The sequence below is a fragment of the Pseudophryne corroboree genome, chromosome 5 (genome assembly GCF_028390025.1).
Source record: "Pseudophryne corroboree isolate aPseCor3 chromosome 5, aPseCor3.hap2, whole genome shotgun sequence".
NCBI classification, from domain to species: domain Eukaryota; kingdom Metazoa; phylum Chordata; class Amphibia; order Anura; family Myobatrachidae; genus Pseudophryne; species Pseudophryne corroboree.
In genome coordinates, this window is record NC_086448.1 from 65,614,409 (window position 1) to 65,634,325 (window position 19,917).

Sequence of the window (19,917 nt, forward strand, 5' to 3'; positions counted from 1 at the left end):
TTTGTTCCTAATGGCTCGGTAAATATAAGAGCAAAATGGCTTCACGGTTATAACATGCATTTGGGAAGTTGGCCATTTATTTGCACCAGGGAGAGAAGGGCAGCCAGTTGACCGCGTGATATGTTCATACTAATTGAGTTTGCTAACTTTTTGGAATCCCAGGCATGTGCCATGTGTAGTATTTGGCACGACGGCTGCTCTGTCATTGGGATCCAATCAAGTAGCTCCCAGGCGGATCACTGCGTGAGTAGGTTCGGTGGGTTGGGTCGAAATACCAGTAGTGGGGATCCCAGAAGCAGAATCTCCATGGAGAGGAGTGCAAAAATCCACGAGTCCGGGGCTAGATCAGACAATGATGGGTGGAGTTGATGCATTCTTGCTGGTGTTACCAAACTTGTCAGTTTGCTCCCCATACGGGTAATTAAATTGCCTCATTATCTACTCCTTAATTTTATAGTCCCTTTATATATCACAGATAATAGAATAAATCCTATAGGTTCTCCTTATAGAATGCGTCACTTTGTATGCTTTGATTAACATTTTTGAACACTTAGGGGGAATTCTATTTTTTGTGGGACCCCAAACATAATAGGCGCCTATTGGAGCAATTAATTTGTTCCCCCCAATAGGGTGCGTGTGCCGCTTGTCCACTTCCAAAATTACCAGACTTAGCTGGCGCAGAGTGTCTAAACCTCCCAAGAAGGACTACAATCAGAAATGGTGGGGCCCGGCACTGACAAAATAGACAGGACCCTTCCACCCCTATGTGATGTCATACATTGTGACGTTACAAATAGGTTTAGTGTTGTGGACCTACAGGAATGGTTTACAAAGAGTGTCTTGTTTTAAAAAGTCCTCCTTGTGCATCAGACTGCTGTTGATTCAGTATTGGCAAGTGTTGGGGCCCCCCTCTCTGTACGGGCCCGGGAATTCAGTCCCCACAGTTCCCCCCCTGAGGGCTGCCCTGCTCCCAACTCATCACACATTTGTGCTTGGGAGGCGGAGAGCACAAATGTGTGCTCCTGCGGCTATTTGCACCTGAACGGAGCAACAATTGAATTGCTCTGTCGGGCACCCAATACAAATAGCCTCAGGGGCAAACAAGTGAATTGCCTACTTTAAGTCAAAGGGGGATTTGCAAATTCCAACGTCTTGATATTCTACTATAAACTGCATTCAGAATGAGCATTCAGTAGTAAGTGGTCTTTTGTATCGGCCAATAAGGGCTTCTGTTCAGTGTAATGATTACACTTCTTATTCCATTTAAACTATTGGAGCTTATTCATTTGCTGTTTATAGCTAATATTTCAATTAGGATTAAAAAAATACATATTGTTGGGTATTACTGTGACATTCCATTGCTTGTCTGTTACAAGTACTGCTTACCACCCTCCCTCCCTCCCACACCGCTAACTGGAATACTGGAAGCCACATTATATATCTTTGGGCTATTGCAACCTGTGTTTCTTTCACTGGACGGAGAAGAAAGACGGGGGAGACCTGTGCGCAGTATAAATCCTTGCCCCTTATACCCATGCATGCAATAAAATTGGCATACCACTGACGGTTACAAAACACTAATGATTTGTTCTATTGTCCGTCTTTATATGAATACTCTTCTGTGTATTGGGTGTCAATTCTTTCTTTCTTTTTTTTTTTTTTAATGGATTGATTCCTAGAGTAAAGAAAATAGGTGAATTAAAACAGCCAGTGTTCGTTAAGCCAGCAGGACATTGTCTGCAATTATTGTCAGTTAGGTTACTGTTATATCCGTGACCATGCCCATGTGCAATTAACCATAGCCCATACAGTGTATTCCAGCTGGGTAGGGCTGCAAAGCCGTCAGTCACTCTGCTGGCTCAGTTATGTTACATTCTGAGTCCCTTACTTCCTAATATTTCTGCCTGCTGCAGATGGGTGCAAGAGGGCACAATGGACATATTTATGTAAGCAACTCCATTAATTTCAGGATTATTATTTAGCTATGGTACATACAGATGTGTCCTCATACACCTAGCCTCAGTACGCCAAGCGGCGCGAGTGAGCAGCACCAAGTGGTGTAGCGTCTTTTTCCTGCAAATGTGCGTCTCAGTTGCATTGGGCTGCAAAACCGCTCTACTGATATGATATGCGACACTTGCATATCTGTGTGCCACTTACTCGGAGTCTGTATATGAAGCACAACAGAACTTGGCATAAAAAAGCTGCAGCCACTGCATCGTAGCACTGCGTATGCAGATTCAGTGCAGTTTTGTGACCATTTTGCTGCATTGCGACTAAGACACACATTCATGCGAAAGACTACACAGTGTATGAGTGGATGGAGGGTCGGCGCATCCGCTACGTTAGTGAGCCACTGGGGAACTTCAAGTTTCCCTGGATATAAAATGTCCCAGCAAATTCTGATATCCCCGCAGTTTTATAAGGAGATGGTGCAAGTCTTAAAGTAACCGTTTCTCTGTTCTACATATTAATAATATACATTAGGGATTGGTATTATAAACGTCATTGTAGTACATACTTTGCTTTATGTATGTTTTTATATTGTTGGCGGAAAACCATGCAAACATGGGGAAAGAACATACATAGCTGATTAGTGTTCCCGCTAGGCTGTTTAAGCGGGTTGCCACGCCCTGCCCAATTTTAAAACGGCGAGTGCCCCGCTGAAAGAGCCTGCTCTCTTCTGTCCCCACCCGCAGTATCCTGCGGGTGGAAAAAGTTGCGGTGTAGCGCTTATCGCCTAGAAGTAGATGCAGCATGCGTCAGGTTCGTGCGGTGAGGTAAATGGCTCAGGAGGCACAGGCCAGAGCTAGATTTACACACCGTATATGAGCCAAAGGGTACATGTGGGCATTATACATGGGTGCAGAAGTATATGCTGCTGGGAATTTGGTGAGAGGTGCAGAAAAGATAGGGAGTGGGGAGGGGGGGGGGGTTCTGCCTCACCTGCCATAGACTTTTTACTCCAGAGTTTTGACTATAAAAATGATTAGAATAATACAAAGAAGATATTTCTAACATTTTTGTGTTTTTCGTATACTTTATACAGTCAAAACTCTGTCATAAACGTTAGTACGACAGGAAAGGCTATGCCTCACCTCACTGGTGTGTATGTACACAGCTCTATTCACAAAACGGGGGGGGGGGGGGGGGGGCTTCCAAAAACTGCTGCCACCTCTTTTCAATTTGCACAGAACTTTTCTGTCTCACGGGAGCATCATCAGAGGGTCATCGGCGACGGCGTAAGAGTTCCCGATTCTAACAATGACGCCTGTGGACGTAAGAGCAGCTAGTGCGATAGGCAGTCACGTGGGTTTTCCATATACAAAGGTTAAATTGTTATGTTACCATAAACTAGTATATCCGTACAGGAAAGCATCTGCTAAGTAGTACAAATCAGAATGGACTGACTCTACATAGTAACACATAGAGGTCTGGTTGGAGCAGAATCCATGGACCCAGTGCTGTTTGACAGCAATACTAACCAAAATGACAGTTTGTGGATCAAATTGTAAACTATACTCCTTAAATATACTTTAATAGCTGCACTGTCCCCAATGTTGTCATGATGCAAGCCAGGTACCCGCTTTCTTGCGCGCTTTTTTTTTCACTCTCGCACACTCTTTATCTCTTGTGCTCTCTTGCACGCTCTCACTCTCTCGTGCGTGCTCTTGCGCTTGTGCACTTTCATGCTTGTGCGCCCTCTGGTGCTCGCTTTTAAACCCCCTTGCGGGCTCGCTGCGCTCGCCATGCTATGTATTCTCCCTCCAGGGGGGTTATGGACCCCCAAGAGAGAGAAAAGCTGTCTGCATGCCAGCGGTCGGGATTCCGGTACCGGTATGCCGGTTGTCGGGAGCCCGGCCGGCCGCCAGCAAACTGAAGACCACCCGCTACAAGGTATCTCCCACATTTCTGCTAATTGGGGGGTGGGGGTGTAGGGCTTGTATGCAGAGAAAGTATTGACGTCTATTGACAGTAAGCTGGAAGGCTAAATAAATGAAATACATTATACTGTACTACTATTGGAGCAATGTATTTGTTACGTGTATTATTCTCTCTTGCGCGCTCTCGTTCTATTGCACTTGCTTACTTGCGCGCTCTTTTTTTTTCACTCTCGCACACTCTGTTGTGCTCTCTTGTGCGCTCTCACTCTTGCGCTCGTGCACTCTTGCGCTTGTGCGCTCTCTGGCGCTCGCTTGTGCGTGCTCTGGCGCTCGCATGTGCGCGCTCTGTTGCTCGCTTTTGCGCTCTCTGGCGCTCGCTTGTTCTCTCTTGCTCACTCTCATTTGCACTCAGTATCACCCTCTCTCTTTTCTTGCTCGGTCTCTCATCCTCTATCTCCCTCTTTTATAACGCTTCTCTATGGTTTGTTATTGCAGAAACTGAATATTCCAGGTATCCTTCGGGCACCTAAAGAAAGAAAACCTAGTAAGAGAGAGGGAGGAACGCAGAAGACTCTGCCGTTGCCCGCGGTTCTCTACAGGTAATTGTTATCCACATTTTGATTAGCAATGCAATTTCATTTCCCTCCACAAAAGGTTGTTAATGTTTTAAATCAGAGCAGCCAGACATATGTTTGCCAGAGCACTCGCTCTCCCCGCTCGCCCAGCGCTGTGTTAATTCTCTTTTGTAGCCGGAGGGCAGGTAGTTCTACATTGGTGATTTACTCACCTTCGTGTGTCTCCTTCTCGTACAGTTGTGGAATATGTAAGAAGAACAATGACCAGCATCTCCTCTTGCTGTGCGACACCTGCAAGCTGCACTATCATCTAGGGTGCCTGGACCCCCCGCTAACGAGAATGCCAAAGAAAACGAAGAACAGCTACTGGTGAGAGTGCTTACAGGGTGTTGCTTCTCTGCTTTCCCTCTGTGATGGTGTATTAGCGAGTGTCCTGGCTGCTGCATTGTAGACCTGGCGAATGTTCGCCCACTCACGGGCTTCTGCGTCATTTGAGTTACATGCCGGAGGGGTGGGTCTTAGAGAGCACCCACATCTTTGTGGGCATAGTGGCTAGGGTTATTACATTTAAGTAAGAGAGGGGATTGCAGAAGAAGACGGAGAAGAGGCTGTCTGAGGGCACTATAATCTGAATAACACACAGGATCTCATACTCGGTCCTCAGGACCCCACACGGTTCATGTTTTGCAGGTCACCTGTAGATTTTTAAAATGTGACAGTTGGTTATACACAGTGCAGCTGCTGGGTGACATGGAAAACGTGAACCGTGTGGGGTCCTGAGGACTGAGTTTGAGAACCACTGGAATAACACATGAGTATCTAATTAACAATTATAAATGTATCATGCCAGAGACGGGTGCTCTTAAGGTGCCACTGATCGGAAGCCATCCTGCACTTCAGTCAGTGGGAAGCCTTTTCTCTAACGTCCTAGTGGATGCTGGGGACTCCGTAAGGACCATGGGGAATAGACGGGCTCCGCAGGAGACAGGGCACTTTAAGAAAGAATTTGGATTCTGGTGTGTTCTGGCTCCTCCCTCTATGTCCCTTCTCCAGACCTCAGTTTGAATCTGTGCCCGGACGAGCTGGGTGCTACTTAGTGGGCTCTCCTGAGCTTGCTAAAAAGAAAGTATTTTGTTGGGTTTTTTATTTTCAGAGAGATCTGCTGGCAACAGGCTCTCTGCTACGTGGGACTGAGGGGAGAGAAGCAGCCCTACTCACTGAAGATAGGTCCTGCTTCTTAGGCTACTGGACACCATTAGCTCCTGAGGGATCGTACACAGGATCGCACCCTTGGTCGTCCGATCCCGGAGCCGCGCCGCCTTCCCCCTCGCAGAGCCAGAAGACAGAAGCCGGTGTCAGAAGCAAGAAGACTTCGAAATCGGCGGCAGAAGACTCCAGTCTTCATATGAGGTAGCGCACAGCACTGCAGCTGTGCGCCATTGCTCCCACACTAAACCCACACACTCCGGTCACTGTAGGGTGCAGGGGGGGGCGCCCTGGGCAGCAATTAGGTACCTCTTGGCAAAAGTTTACATAATATACAGTTGGGCACTGTATATATGTATGAGCCACCGCCAAAATTGTACATGAAAGCGGGACAGAAGCCCGCCGTCGAGGGGGCGGGGCTTCTTCCTCAGCACTCACCAGCGCCATGTTTTTTCTCCACAGCACCGCTGAGAGGAAGCTCCCCAGTCTCTCCCCTGCAGTTACACGGTAGAAGAGGGTAAAAAGAGAGGGGGGGGGGAGCACATAATTAGGCGCAAAAATCAATATAAACAGCAGCTACTGGGTTAACATTAAGTTACTGTGTTATTCCTGGGTTAATAGCGCTGGGGTGTGTGCTGGTATACTCTCTCTCTGTCTCTCCAAAGGGCCTTGTGGGGGAACAGTCTTCAGAGAGGGCATTCCCTGTGTGTGGAGTGTCGGTACGTGTGTGTCGACATGTCTGAGGTAAAAGGCTCCCCTAAGGAGGAGATAGGGCAAATATGTGTGTGAGAGGGTGTCTCCGTCGACAACGCCGACACCTGTTTGGATATGTGTAATTAAGTGCTAAGGTGAATTTATTGCACAAAAGATTAGAGAACAGACAGGAAATCTACCCATGTCTGTCCCTATGTCGCAGAGACCTTGAGAGTCTCTCAATGCTCACTATCCAAAATAATAGACACTGATATCGACATGGAGTTTGATTCCAGTGTCGACTACGATAATGCAAAGTTACAGCCAAAATGGCAGAAAAGTATTCAATATATGATGATTGTAATAAAAGATGATTTGCATATCACTGATGACTCATCTGTCCCTGACACAAGGGTACACATGTTTAAGGGGAAGAAAGCTGAGGTAAATTTCCCTCCTCTCATGATGAAAAAGAGCGGGAATCTCCAGACAAGAGACTGCAGTTTCCCACAAAGAATTCTCAGGCTGTATCCTTTCCCCACTAGGGCCAGGATATGATGGGAATCTTCCCCTAGCCCTGACGTAACAGCTATTCTCAGGGATCCTGCAGATAGCGTGCACATTCTGGTACACTACTCAGACCGGCGATTTTGTCGGCATGGGTTTATAGCGCTGTGGCAGCGTGGACAGGTACCTTATCAGCAGAGATTGAGACCCTAGTATGCATATAGATATATATATGTATATATAGATATATATATATATATATATATATTTCTCTGACGTCCTAGTGGATGCTGGGGACTCCTTAAGGACCATGGGGAATAGACGGCTCCGCAGGAGACTGGGCACATCTAAAGAAAGATTTAGGACTATCTGGTGTGCACTGGCTCCTCCCCCTATGACCCTCCTCCAAGCCTCAGTTAGATTTCTGTGCCCGGCTGAGCTGGATGCACACTAGGGGCTCTCCTGAGCTCCTAGAAGAAAGTATAGTTTAGGTTTTTTATTTTCAGTGAGACCTGCTGGCAACAGGCTCACTGCAACGAGGGACTAAGGGGAGAAGAAGCGAACCTACCTAAGTGGTGGTAGCTTGGGCTTCTTAGGCTACTGGACACCATTAGCTCCAGAGGGATCGAACACAGGACCCGACCTCGTCGTCCGTTCCCGAAGCTGCGCCGCCGTCCCCATTACAGAGCCAGAAACAAGAAGGTGGTCCGGAAAATCGGCGGCTGAAGACTTCTGTCTTCTCCAAGGTAGCGCACAGCACTGCAGCTGTGCGCCATTGCTCCTCATGCACACCACACACTGCGGGGGGGGGGGGGGGGGGGCGCCCTGAGCAGCAATAATAACACCTTGGCTGGCAAAACTAACACCATATATAGCCCAGAGGCTATATAGGTGTATATTAACCCCTGCCAGAAACGATAAAATAGCGGGAGAAAGCCCGCCGAAAAAGGGGCGGAGCCAACTCCCTCAGCACACTGGCACCATTATTCCCTCACAGCTTCGCTGGAAGGAAGCTCCCTGGCTCTCCCCTGCAGTCCTGCACTACAGAAAGGGTAAAAAAGAGAGGGGGGGCACAATTTAGGCGCAGTATATATATATTATAGGCAGCTATAGGGGAAAACACTCTGTATAGTGATATCCCTGTGTTATATAGCGCTCTGGTGTGTGCTGGCATACTCTCCCTCTGTCTCCCCAAAGGGCTTTGTGGGGTCCTGTCCTCTGTAAGAGCATTCCCTGTGTGTCTGCTGTGTGTCGGTACTGCTGTGTCGACATGTATGATGAGGATAATGATGTGGAGGCGGAGCAAATGCCTGTGAATGTGATGTCACCCCCTGCGGGGTCGACACCAGTGTGGATGGACTTATGGAAGGAATTACGTGACAGTGTCAGCTCCTTACATAAAAGGTTTGACGACATAGGACAGCCGGCTACTCAGCTTGTGCCTGTCCAAGCGTCTCAAATGTCATCAGGGGCTATAAAACGCCCGCTACCTCAGATGACAGATACAGATGTCGACACGGATACCGACTCCAGTGTCGACGACGATGAGACGAGTGTACCCTCCAATAGATCCACCCGTTATATGATTGAGGCTATGAAAAATGTATTACACATTTCTGATGATACCCCAGGTACCACAAAAAAGGGTATTATGTTTGGTGAAAAAAAACTACCAGTAGTTTTTCCTGCATCTGACGAATTAAATGAGGTGTGTGAGGAAGCGTGGACTTCCCCAGATAAGAAATTGATCATTTCTAAACGGTTAATGGCTGCGTACCCTTTCCCGCCAGAGGATAGGTCACGCTGGGAAACACCCCCTAGGGTAGATAAAGCGCTGACACGCTTATCAAAGAAGGTGGCACTACCGTCTCCGGATACGGCCGCCCTAAAAGAACCTGCTGATAGAAAGCTGGAAAGTACCCTAAAAGCTATATACACACACACTGGCATTATATTGAGACCCGCTATTGCATCAGCTTGGATGTGCAGTGCTGCTGCTGCGTGGTCAGACTCCCTGTCGGAAAACAGGTGATGCCGACTCCAAGCGGCACATGGAAGTTTTACCCTATAAAGGGGTGGAACTTTTTGGGGAAGGTCTTTCAGACCTCGTTTCCACAGCTACTGCTGGGAAATCGACTTTTTTGCCACAGGCTACCCCACAGCAAAAGAAAGCACCGTATTATCAGGTACAGTCCTTTCGGCCCCAGAAAAATAAGCGGGCTAGAGGCTCATCCTTTCTGCCGAGGGGCAGAGGAAGGGGGAAAAAGCTGCAGCACACAGCTAGTTCCCAGGAGCAGAAGTCCTCCCCTGCGTCCGGTAAGTCCACAGCATGACGCTGGGGCTGCTCAGGCGGAATCGGGAACGATGGGGGCACGTCTCAGGTTTTTCAGCACACAGTGGGCTCTCACACAAGTGGATCCCTGGGTACTTCAAGTAGTATCTCAGGGGTACAGGCTGGAATTCGAGACGTCTCCCCCCCGCCGTTTCCTAAAATCTGCCTTGCCGGCAACTCCCTCTGCCAGGGAGGTAGTGTTGGTGGCTATTCAAAAACTGTATTCACAAGAAAGTGATCGTCAAGGTACCCCTCCTTCAGCAAGGAAAGGGTTACTACTCCACAATGTTTGTGGTACCGAAACCGGACGGTTCGGTGAGACCCATCTTAAATTTAAAAGCCTTGAACACTTATATCAAAAGGTTCAAGTTCAAGATGGAATCGCTCAGGGCGGTTATTGCGAGCCTGGAGGAGGGGGATTACATGGTATCCCTGGACATCATGGATGCGTACCTGCATGTCCCCATTTACCCTCCGCACCAGGAGTACCTCAGATTAGTGGTACAGGACTGTCACTATCAGTTCCAGACGCTGCCGTTTGGGTTATCCACGGCACCGAGGGTCTTTACCAAGGTAATGGCCGAAATGATGATACTCCTTCGCAAGAAGGGAGTTTTAATTATCCCGTACTTGGACGATCTCCTGATAAAGGCGAGATCCAAAGAACAGTTGATAGTGGGGGTGGCACTTTCTCAGGAAGTGCTACCACAGCACGGCTGGATTCTAAACATTCCAAAGTCACAGCTGGTCCCGACGACACGTCTTCTGTTCCTGGGAATGATTCTGGACACAGACCAGAAAAGAGTGTTTCTTCCACTGGAAAAAGCAGAGGAATTGTCATCTCTGGTCAGAGACATCCTAAAACCAGGAAAAGTGTCGGTACATCGAGTCCTGGGAAAAATGGTAGCTTCGTACGAAGCAATTCCATTCGGAAGGTTCCACGCAAGGATGTTCCAGTGGGACCTGTTGGACAAATGGTCCGGGTCCCATCTCCAGATGCAACAGCGGATAACCCTATCGGCCAGAACCAGGGTGTCGCTGCTGTGGTGGCTGCAGAGGGCTCATCTACTAGAGGGCCGCAGATTCGGAATACAGGACTGGGTCCTGGTGACCACGGATGCCAGCCTTCGGGGCTGGTGGCGCAGTCACAAAGGGAAGAAATTTCCAAGGACTGTGGTCAAATCAGGAGATTTCTCTTCACATAAATATCCTGGAGCTAAGGGCCATTTACAATGCCCTAAGCCAGGCTAGACCCCTGCTTCAAAACCAGCCGGTACTGATCCAGTCAGACAACATCACGGCGGTCGCCCATGTAAACAGACAGGGCGGCACGAGAAGCAGGATGGCGATGGCAGAAGCCACAAGGATTCTCAGATGGGCAGAGAATCATGTGTTAGCACTGACGGCAGTGTTCATTCCGGGAGTGGACAACTGGGAAGCAGACTTCCTCAGCAGGCACGACCTCCACCCGGGAGAATGGGGACTTCATCCAGAAGTCTTCCAAATGCTGGTCAACCGGTGGGAAAAACCACAGATAGACATGATGGCGTCCCGCCTCAACAAGAAGTTGAAAAGATATTGCGCCCGGTCAAGAGACCCTCAGGCGATAGCGGTGGACGCTCTAGTGACACCATGGGTGTACCAGTCGGTTTATGTGTTTCCTCCTCTACCTCTCATACCCAAGGTACTGAGAATAATAAGAAGGCGAGGAGTGAAAACCATACTCGTGGTTCCGGATTGGCCAAGAAGAGCTTGGTACCCGGAACTTCAAGAGATGCTTACAGAGGACCCTTGGCCTCTGCCGCTCAGACAAGACCTGCTGCAGCAGGGACCCTGTCTGTTCCAAGACTTACCGCGGCTGCGTTTGACGGCATGGCGGTTGAACACCGGATCCTGAAGGAAAAGGGTATTCCGGAGGAAGTCATCCCTACCCTGATCAAAGCCAGGAAGGATGTCACCGCAAGACATTATCATCGCATTTGGCGAAAATATGTTGCTTGGTGTGAGGCCATGAAGGCCCTAACGGAGGAATTTCAACTGGGTCGATTCCTGCACTTCCTGCAAGCAGGGGTGACGTTGGGCCTCAAATTGGGGTCCATAAAGGTCCAGATTTCGGCTCTGTCGATTTTCTTCCAAAAAGAACTGGCTTCACTGCCCGAAGTTCAGACTTTTGTCAAAGGAGTACTGCATATTCAGCCTCCTTTTGTGCCCCCAGTGGCACCTTGGGATCTCAATGTGGTTTTGGCATTCCTGAAATCACATTGGTTCGAACCACTTAAGACTGTGGATTTAAAATATCTCACGTGGAAAGTGGTCATGCTGTTGGCCTTGGCGTCGGCCAGGCGGGTTTCAGAATTGGCGGCTTTGTTTTGTAAAAGCCCTTATCTGATTTTCCATATGGATAGGGCAGAATTGAGGACTCGTCCTCAGTTTCTCCCAAAGGTGGTCTCAGCTTTTCACTTGAACCAACCTATTGTGGTGCCTGCGGCTACTAGGGACTTGGAGGATTCCAAGTTGCTGGACGTAGTCAGGGCCCTAAAAATTTATATTTCCAGGACGGCTGGAGTCAGAAAGACTGACTCGCTGTTTATCCTGTATGCACCCACCAAGCTGGGTGCTCCTGCTTCTAAGCAGTCTATTGCGCGCTGGATTTGTAGCACTATTCAGCTGGCTCATTCTGCGGTAGGCTTACCGCAGCCTAAATCTGTAAAAGCCCATTCCACACGGAAGGTGGGCTCATCTTGGGCGGCTGCCCGAGGGGTCTCGGCTTTACAACTTTGCCGAGCAGCTACTTGGTCGGGGGCAAACACATTTGCAAAATTCTACAAATTTGATACCCTGGCTGAGGAGGACCTGGAATTCTCTCATTCGGTGCTGCAGAGTCATCCGCACTCTCCCGCCCGTTTGGGAGCTTAGGTATAATCCCCATGGTCCTTACGGGGTCCCCAGCATCCACTATAGGACGTCAGAGAAAATAAGAATTTACTCACCGGTAATTCTATTTCTCGTAGTCCGTAGTGGATGCTGGGCGCCCATCCCAAGTGCGGATTGTCTGCAATACCTGTACATAGTTATTGTTACAAAAATCGGGTTTTGTTGTGAGCCATCTCTTCAGAGGCTCCATTTGTTATCATACTGTTAACCGGGGTTCCTATCACGTGTTATATGGTGTGATTGGTGTGGCTGGTATGAGTCTTACCCGGGATTCAAAAATCCTTCCTTATTGTGTCAGCTCTTCCGGGCACAGTTCCTAACTGAGGCTTGGAGGAGGGTCATAGGGGGAGGAGCCAGTGCACACCAGATAGTCCTAAATCTTTCTTTAGATGTGCCCAGTCTCCTGCGGAGCCGTCTATTCCCCATGGTCCTTACGGAGTCCCCAGCATCCACTACGGACTACGAGAAATAGAATTACCGGTGAGTAAATTCTTATTTAAAGATGCTGTCTTAAGAGATATGTATATGTGTATATATATATATATATATATATATATATATATGGAGAAACAAATAGATGCGGGGGCGCACGGGTAACGTTCAGTGGGCACTAGGAGTGCACGTGAATCTGTGATTTTAAAAGAATAAATATATATATATAACGTAAAAAATATATATAAAACTAACCCAATTAATGGGTGGCCGCAACCTAAAACAATGTGATATGTGCTTGGATGGCACATAAAGGATAAATATGAAACTAGTGAAGATAAGGGCGCCTATTTAGTGTTTCTTTAAAGAATTAATATGAAGTGAATCAAGTGATAATGTATGGACATCACTTATCTGGTATACACACTTTCTTCGGTCTCATGACCAGTGCACATATGTAAAAAGAAATAAAACAGAAATATCATAGCGCGTACAGTTTTAAAGCATATTTCACCATACAAAATAGAAGTAGTTGTATCTAAAAAACCTCCTAAGGATAAGCAATTCCTCAATGGTAAAAATCCACCAGCAGGGATTATTGGGGTTTTTCACAAAATTTTAATACAACATATAACATAGAAGGTATAAAATAGTAAAAATGCAAGCGTACAGAAGATAACAAGATTCGAGCTTATCAATCTGTATGTACAATCAGGTACATCCTGTTTTCCATAAAAATCCAATATTGGTAAAAATGCAAACGTACAGGAAATCTGAGTTAAAAAAGCTTATCTGTCCATAAGGAGGTCTCAGGTACAGCAGTCCCAACGCGTTTCGTCAGCAGTATGACTTCATCATGGGGATATATGCTTTGAAAACTGTAAGCGCTATGATATTTCTGTTTTATTTCTTTTTACATATGTGCACTGGTCATGAGACCGAAGAAAGTGTGTATACCAGATAAGTGATGTCCATACATTATCACTTGATTCACTTCATATTAATTCTTTAAAGAAACACTAAATAGGCGCCCTTATCTTCACTAGTTTCATATATATATATATATATATATATATATATATAAAACATGCCCAAAGAGACATGAGTATACTGGGTCCTAGAGTCAAAGCTATGTCGATTTCTGCTTGACGTGTCCTGTAGAATATGCAATGGACAGATAATGCCGACTTAAGAGGCATATGGAAGGCTGAGGATTGTGTGAAGAAGGGTTCTCGGACCTGGTCTTCACAGCTATAGCTGGTAATTCTGATATTTTGCCTTATATTCCTGCACAGCCTAGGAAAGCACGACATTATCAAATGCAGCCTTTCGAATAAAGAAACAAGAAAGTCCGAGGTGCGTCCTTTCTTGCCAGAGGCGGGGGCAGAGGAAAGAAGCTGTACAACACAGCTAGTTCCCAGGAACAGAAGTCCTCCCCGGCCTCTACAAAAATCCACCGCAGGTCGCTGGGGCTCCACAGGCGGAGCTGGGCCCGGTGGGGGCACGCCTTCGTAAGTTCAGCCACAAGTGGGTTCACTCCCTGTTAGATCCCTGGGCAATAGATATTGTGTCTCAGGGATACAAGCTGGACTTTGAGAAGATGCCCCCTCACCGACGGCCCTGCCGGCTTCCCCCCACGAGAGGGAAACAGTGTTAACTGCAATTCACAAATTGTATCTTCAAAAGGTGGTGGTCAAGGTTCCCCTCCTTCAATAAGGAGGGGGTTATTATTCGACCATGTTGTAGTCCCGAAACCAGACGGTTCGGTCTGACCCATATTGAATTTAAGATCCCTGAACATATACCTGAAAAGGTTCAAGTTCAAGATGGAATCGCTAAGAGCGGTCATTGCAAGCCTGAAAGGGGGAGATTTTATGGTGACTCGGGACATAAAGGATGCATACCTTCATGTCCCCATTTATCCACCTCATCAGGCGTACCTCAGAATTGCGGTACGGGATTGTCATTACCAATTTCAGACGTTGCCGTTTGGTCTCTCCACGGCCTTGAGAATATTCACCAAGGTAATGGCGGAAATGATGGTGCTCCTGCAGAAGCAAGGTGTCACTATTATCACGTACTTGGACGATCTCCTCAGAAAAGCGAGATCAAGAAAGCAGTTGCTGAACAGCGTATCACTTTCTCTGGAAGTGTAACGGCAACACGGCTGGATTCTATATATCCAAAGTCGCAGTTGGTTCTTACAGCTCATCTGCCTCTCCTAGGCATGATCCTAGAAACAGACCAGAAAAGGGTTTATCTCCCGATAGAGAGAGCTCAGGAGCTCGTGACACTGGTCAGGAGTCTATTAAAACCAAAACGGGTCAGTGCATCACTGCACTCGAGTCCTGGGAAGGAGGGTGGCATCATACGAGGCCATTCCCTTCGGCAGGTTCCATACGAGGACCTTCCAATGGGACTTACTGGACAAGTGGTCCGGATCACATCTTCAGATGCATCGGTTAATCACCCTATCCCCCAGAGCCAGGGTGTCTCTCCTGTGGTGGCTGCAGAGTGCTCACCTTCTCGAAGGTCGCAGATTCGGCATTCAGGACTGGGTCCTGGTGACCACGGATGCAAGCCTCCGAGGGTGGGGGGCAGTCACACAGGGAAGAAATTTCCAAGGGCTGTGGTCAAGGCAGGAGACTTGCCTTCACATCATTTTTCTGGAACTGAGGGCCATTTACAACGCCCTAAGTCAAGCGGAGACCCTGCTTCGCGACCAACCGGTTCTGATTCAGTCAGACAATATCACTGCAGTGGCTCATGTAAACCGCCAAAGCGGCACAAGGAGCAGGGTGGCGATGGTAGAAGCCACCAGAATTCTTCGCTGGGCGGAGAATCACGTGAGAGCACTGTCAGCAGTGTTCATTCCGGGAGTGGACAACTGGGAAGCAGACTTCCTCAGCAGGCACGACCTCCACCCGGGAGAGTGGGGACTTCATCAAGAAGTCTTCGCGCAGATTGTTTGTCGGTGGGAACTGCCACAGGTGGACATGATGGCATCCCGCCTCAACAAAAAGCTACAGAGGTATTGCGCCAGGTCAAGAGACTCTCAGGCGATAGCTGTAGACGCACTGGTGACACCGTGGATGTTCCAGTTGGTTTATGTGTTTCCTCCTTTTCCTCTCTTACCCAAGGTGCTGAGAATCATAAGGAAAAGAGGAGTGAGAACAATACTCATTGTTCCGGATTGGCCAAGAAGGACTTGGTATCCAGAGCTGCAAGAAATGCTCACAGAGGACCCATGGCCTCTGCCTCTAGGGCAGGATCTGTTGCAGCAGGGACCTTGTATGTTCCAAGACTTACCGCAGCTGCGTTTGACGGCATGGCGGTTGGACGCCGGATCCTAGTAGAAAAGAGGGATTCCGGATGAGGTTATTCCTACGCTGATAAGGGCTAGGAAGGACGTGACGGCTAAACATTATCACCGTATACGGCGAAAATATGTTGCTGGGTGTGAGGCCAGGAATGCCTCTACAGAGGAATTCCAGCTGGGCCGTTTTCCTTCACTTCCTACAGTCGGGAGTGACTTTGGGCCTAGAATTGGGGTCCATTAAGGTCCAGATTTCGGCCCTATCCATTTTCTGTCATAAAAAAAAAAACCTAGCTTCTCTACCTGAAGTTCACACGTTTGTAAAGGGAGTGCTGCATATTCAGCCCCCTTTTTGTGCCACCAGTGGCACCTTGGGATCTTAACGTGGTGTTGTTTCCTGAAATCTCACTGGTTTGAGCCGCTTAAGACCGTGGAGTTAAAATATCTCACGTGGAAAGTGGTCAAGAATTGGCGGCTTGGTCATGTAAAAGCCCCTATCTGGTTTTCCATATGGACAGGGCAGAATTAGGGACTCGTCCGCAATTTCTGCCAAAGGTGGTGTCATCTTTTCATTTGAACCAACCTATTGTGGTGCCTGCGGCTACTCGTGACTTGGAGGATTTCAAGTTACTAGATGTAGTCAGGGCCTTGAAGATTTATGTAGCCAGAACGGCTGGAGTCAGGAAACCTGACTCGCTGTTTATCCTGTATGCATCCAACAAGCTGGGTGCTCCTGCTTCAAAGCAAACCATTGCTCGCTGGATCTGTAGCACGATTCAGCAGGCTCATTCTGCGGCTGGTTTGCCGTATCCAAAATCAGTGAAAGCCCATTCCACAAGGAAAGTGGGCTCTTCTTGGGCGGCTGCCCGAGGGGTCTCTGCATTACAGCTTTGCTGAGCAGCTACTTGGTCGGGTACAAACACATTTGCTAAGTTCTACAAGTTTGATACCCTGGCTGAGGAGGACCTTGTGTTTACTCAATCGGTGCTGCAGAGTCATCCGCACTCGCCCGCCCGTTTGGGAGCTTTGGTATAATCCCCATGGTCCTTACGGAGTCCCCAGCATCCACTAGGACGTCATGCTACTAGCCTTGGCATTGGCTAGGCGTGTGTCAGAATTGGCGGCTTTGTCACATAAAAGCCCTTATCTGGTTTTCCATGCGGATAGAGTAGAATTGCGGACTCGCCCACAATTTCTGCCGAAAGTGGTTTCATCCTTTCATATAAACCAACCTATTGTGGTGCCTGTGGCTACTACTGACTTGGAGGATTCCGAGTTACTTGATGTGGTCAGGGCATTGAAGGTTTATGTAGCCAGAACGGCTAGGGTCAGGAAAACAGAATCTTTGTTTATCCTGTATGCTTCCAACAAACTTGGGGCGCCTGCTTCAAAGCAAACTATTGCTCGCTAGATCTGTAACACGATTCATCAGGCTCATTCTGCGGCTGGATTGCCGCTGCCTAAATCTGTTAAGGCCCATTCCACAAGGAAGGTGGGCTCTTCTTGGGCGGCTGCCCGAGGGGTCTCGGCATTACAGCTTTGCCGAGCGGCTACTTGGTCAAGTTCAAACACTTTTGCAAAGTTCTACAAGTTTGATACCCTGGCTGAGGAGGACCTTGTGTTTACTCAATCGGTGCTGCAGAGTCATCCGCACTCGCCCGCCCGTTTGGGAGCTTTGGTATAATCCCCAGAAATAGATTTACCTTTTAGTAAAATCTTATTATTTTCAGGGAGCCTGCTGGCAACAGACTCCCTGCACCGAGGGACTGAGGGGAGAGAAACAGACCTACTTTAATGCTAGGCTCTGTTTCTTAGGCTACTGGATACCATTGGCTCCACAGGGATCGGTACGCAGGTCTCACCCTCGCCGTCCGTCCCAGAGCCGCGCCGCCGTCGTCCTCGCAGAGCCGGAAGATAGAAGCCGGGTGAGTATGAGAAGAAAAGAAGACTTCAGAGGCGGTAGAAGACTTCATGATCTTCACTGAAGTAACGCACAGCAGTAATGCTGTGCGCCATTGCTCCCATACACCTCACACACGGCAGTCACTGTAAGGGTGCAGGGCGCAGGGGGGGCACCCTGGGCAGCATATGAACCTCTCTTTGGCAAAAATATATATATATATACAGCTGGGCACTGTATATATAAAGAGCCCCCGCCAGTTTTTAGTATATTTGAGCGGGACAGAAGGCCGCCGCCGAGGGGGCGGGGCTTCTCCTTCAGCACTCACCAGCGCCATTTTCTCCACAGCACAGCGCTGAGAGGAAGCTCCCCGGACTCTCCCCTGCTTATTCCACGGTGAAAAAGGGTTTTAAAGAAGTGGGGGGGGGGGCACATAATTTGGCGCATATATATATATATATATATATATATATATATATATAAACAGCGCTACTGGGTAAACATATATTTATTTTTTTCCTGGGTCATATAGCGCTGGGTGTGTGCTGGCATACTTTCTCTGTCTCTCCAAAGGGCCTTGTGGGGGAACTGTCTTCAGATAAGAGGATTCCCTGAGTGTGTGGTGTGTCGGTACGCGTGTCGACATGTCTGAGGTAGAAGGCTCTCCTAGGGAGGAGGGGGAGCAAATGAATGTGTCTCCGTCGACCACGCCGACACCTGACTGGATGGATATGTGGAATGTTTTAAGTGCTAATGTAAATTTATTGCACAAAAGATTAAATAAAGCTGAAGCTAGGGAACAGCCAGGGAGTCAACCCATGTCTGTCCCTATGTCGCAGGGACCTTCGGGGTCTCAAAAGCGCCCACTATCCCAAATAGTAGACACAGATACCGACACGGATTCTGACTCCAGTGTCGACTACGATGATGCAAAGTTACAGCTAAAATTGGCTAAATGTATTCAATATATGATTATTGCAATAAAAGATGTTTTGCATATCACAGAGGAACCCCCTGTCCCTGACACGAGGGTACACATGTATAAGGGAAAGAAACCTGAGGTAACCTTTCCCCCCTCACATGAGTTGAACGAATTATGTGAAAAAGCTTGGGAATCTCCAGACAAAAAATTGCAGATTCCCAAAAGGATTCTTATGGCGTATCCTTTCCCGCCAACGGACAGGATACGGTGGGAATCCTCCCCTAGGGTGGACAAAGCATTGACACGCTTATCCAAAAAGGTAGCGCTGCCATCCCAAGATACGGCTACCCTCAGGGATCCTGCTGACCGCAAGCAGGAGGTTACCTTGAAGTCCATTTACACACATTCTGGTACCTTACTCAGACCGGCGATTGCGTCGGCCTGGGTTTGTAGCGCTGTAGCAGCATGGACAGATACCTTATCAGCGGAAATTGAGACTCTAGATAAGGATACCATTTTATTGGCCCTAGGGCATATAAAAGATGCTGTCTTATATATGAGAGATGCTCAAAGAGACATTAGTCTACTGGGTTCTAGAATCAACGCTATGTCGATTTCTGCTAGACGAGTCCTATGGACCCGGCAATGGAAAGGTGATGCCGACTCAAAGAGGCATATGGAGGTTTTACCTTACAGGGGTGAGGAATTGTTTGGGGAAGGTCTCTCGGACCTGGTCTCCACAGCTACAGCTGATAAAATCAAATTTTTTTGCCTTGTATTCCCTCACAGCCTAAGAAAGCGCCGCATTATCAAATGCAGTCCTTTCGATCACAAAGAAACAAGAAAGTACGAGGTGCGTCCTTTTTTGCCAGAGGTAAGGGCAGAGGGAAAAAGCTGCACAACACAGCTAGTTCCCAGGAACAGAAGTCCTCCCCGGCCTCTACAAAATCCACCGCATGACGCTGGGGCTCCGCTAAAGGAGTCCGCCCCAGTGGGGGCACGTCTTCGAGTTTTCAGCCACATCTGGGTTCACTCACAGGTGGATCCCTGGGCAATAGAAATTGTTTCTCAGGGTTACAAGCTGGAATTCGAAGAGGTACCTCCTCGCCGGTTTTTCAAATCGGCCCTACCAGCTTCTCCCCCGGAAAGGGAGATAGTGTTAAATGCAATTCACAAATTGTATCTTCAACAGGTGGTGGTCAAGGTTACTCTGCTT

The 19,917-nt window shown here is 48.1% G+C and overlaps 1 protein-coding gene across 6 annotated transcripts in view; it reads left to right on the forward strand.

The window, feature by feature from the left end:
• The window catches only part of PHF14 (PHD finger protein 14), a 469,633-nt gene that overhangs the window by 128,564 nt on the left and 321,152 nt on the right, over positions 1–19,917 (forward strand). For all 6 annotated transcript variants that reach the window (XR_010177576.1, XM_063921311.1, XM_063921312.1 and 3 more), the window contains 2 exons: positions 4,380–4,483; positions 4,697–4,828. Coding sequence is in view for 5 of the 6 variants with exons in the window: in XM_063921311.1 (XP_063777381.1) it covers positions 4,380–4,483; positions 4,697–4,828 (236 nt within the window). In the remaining variant the exon portion in view is untranslated. The remainder of the gene's footprint in view (positions 1–4,379; positions 4,484–4,696; positions 4,829–19,917) is intronic.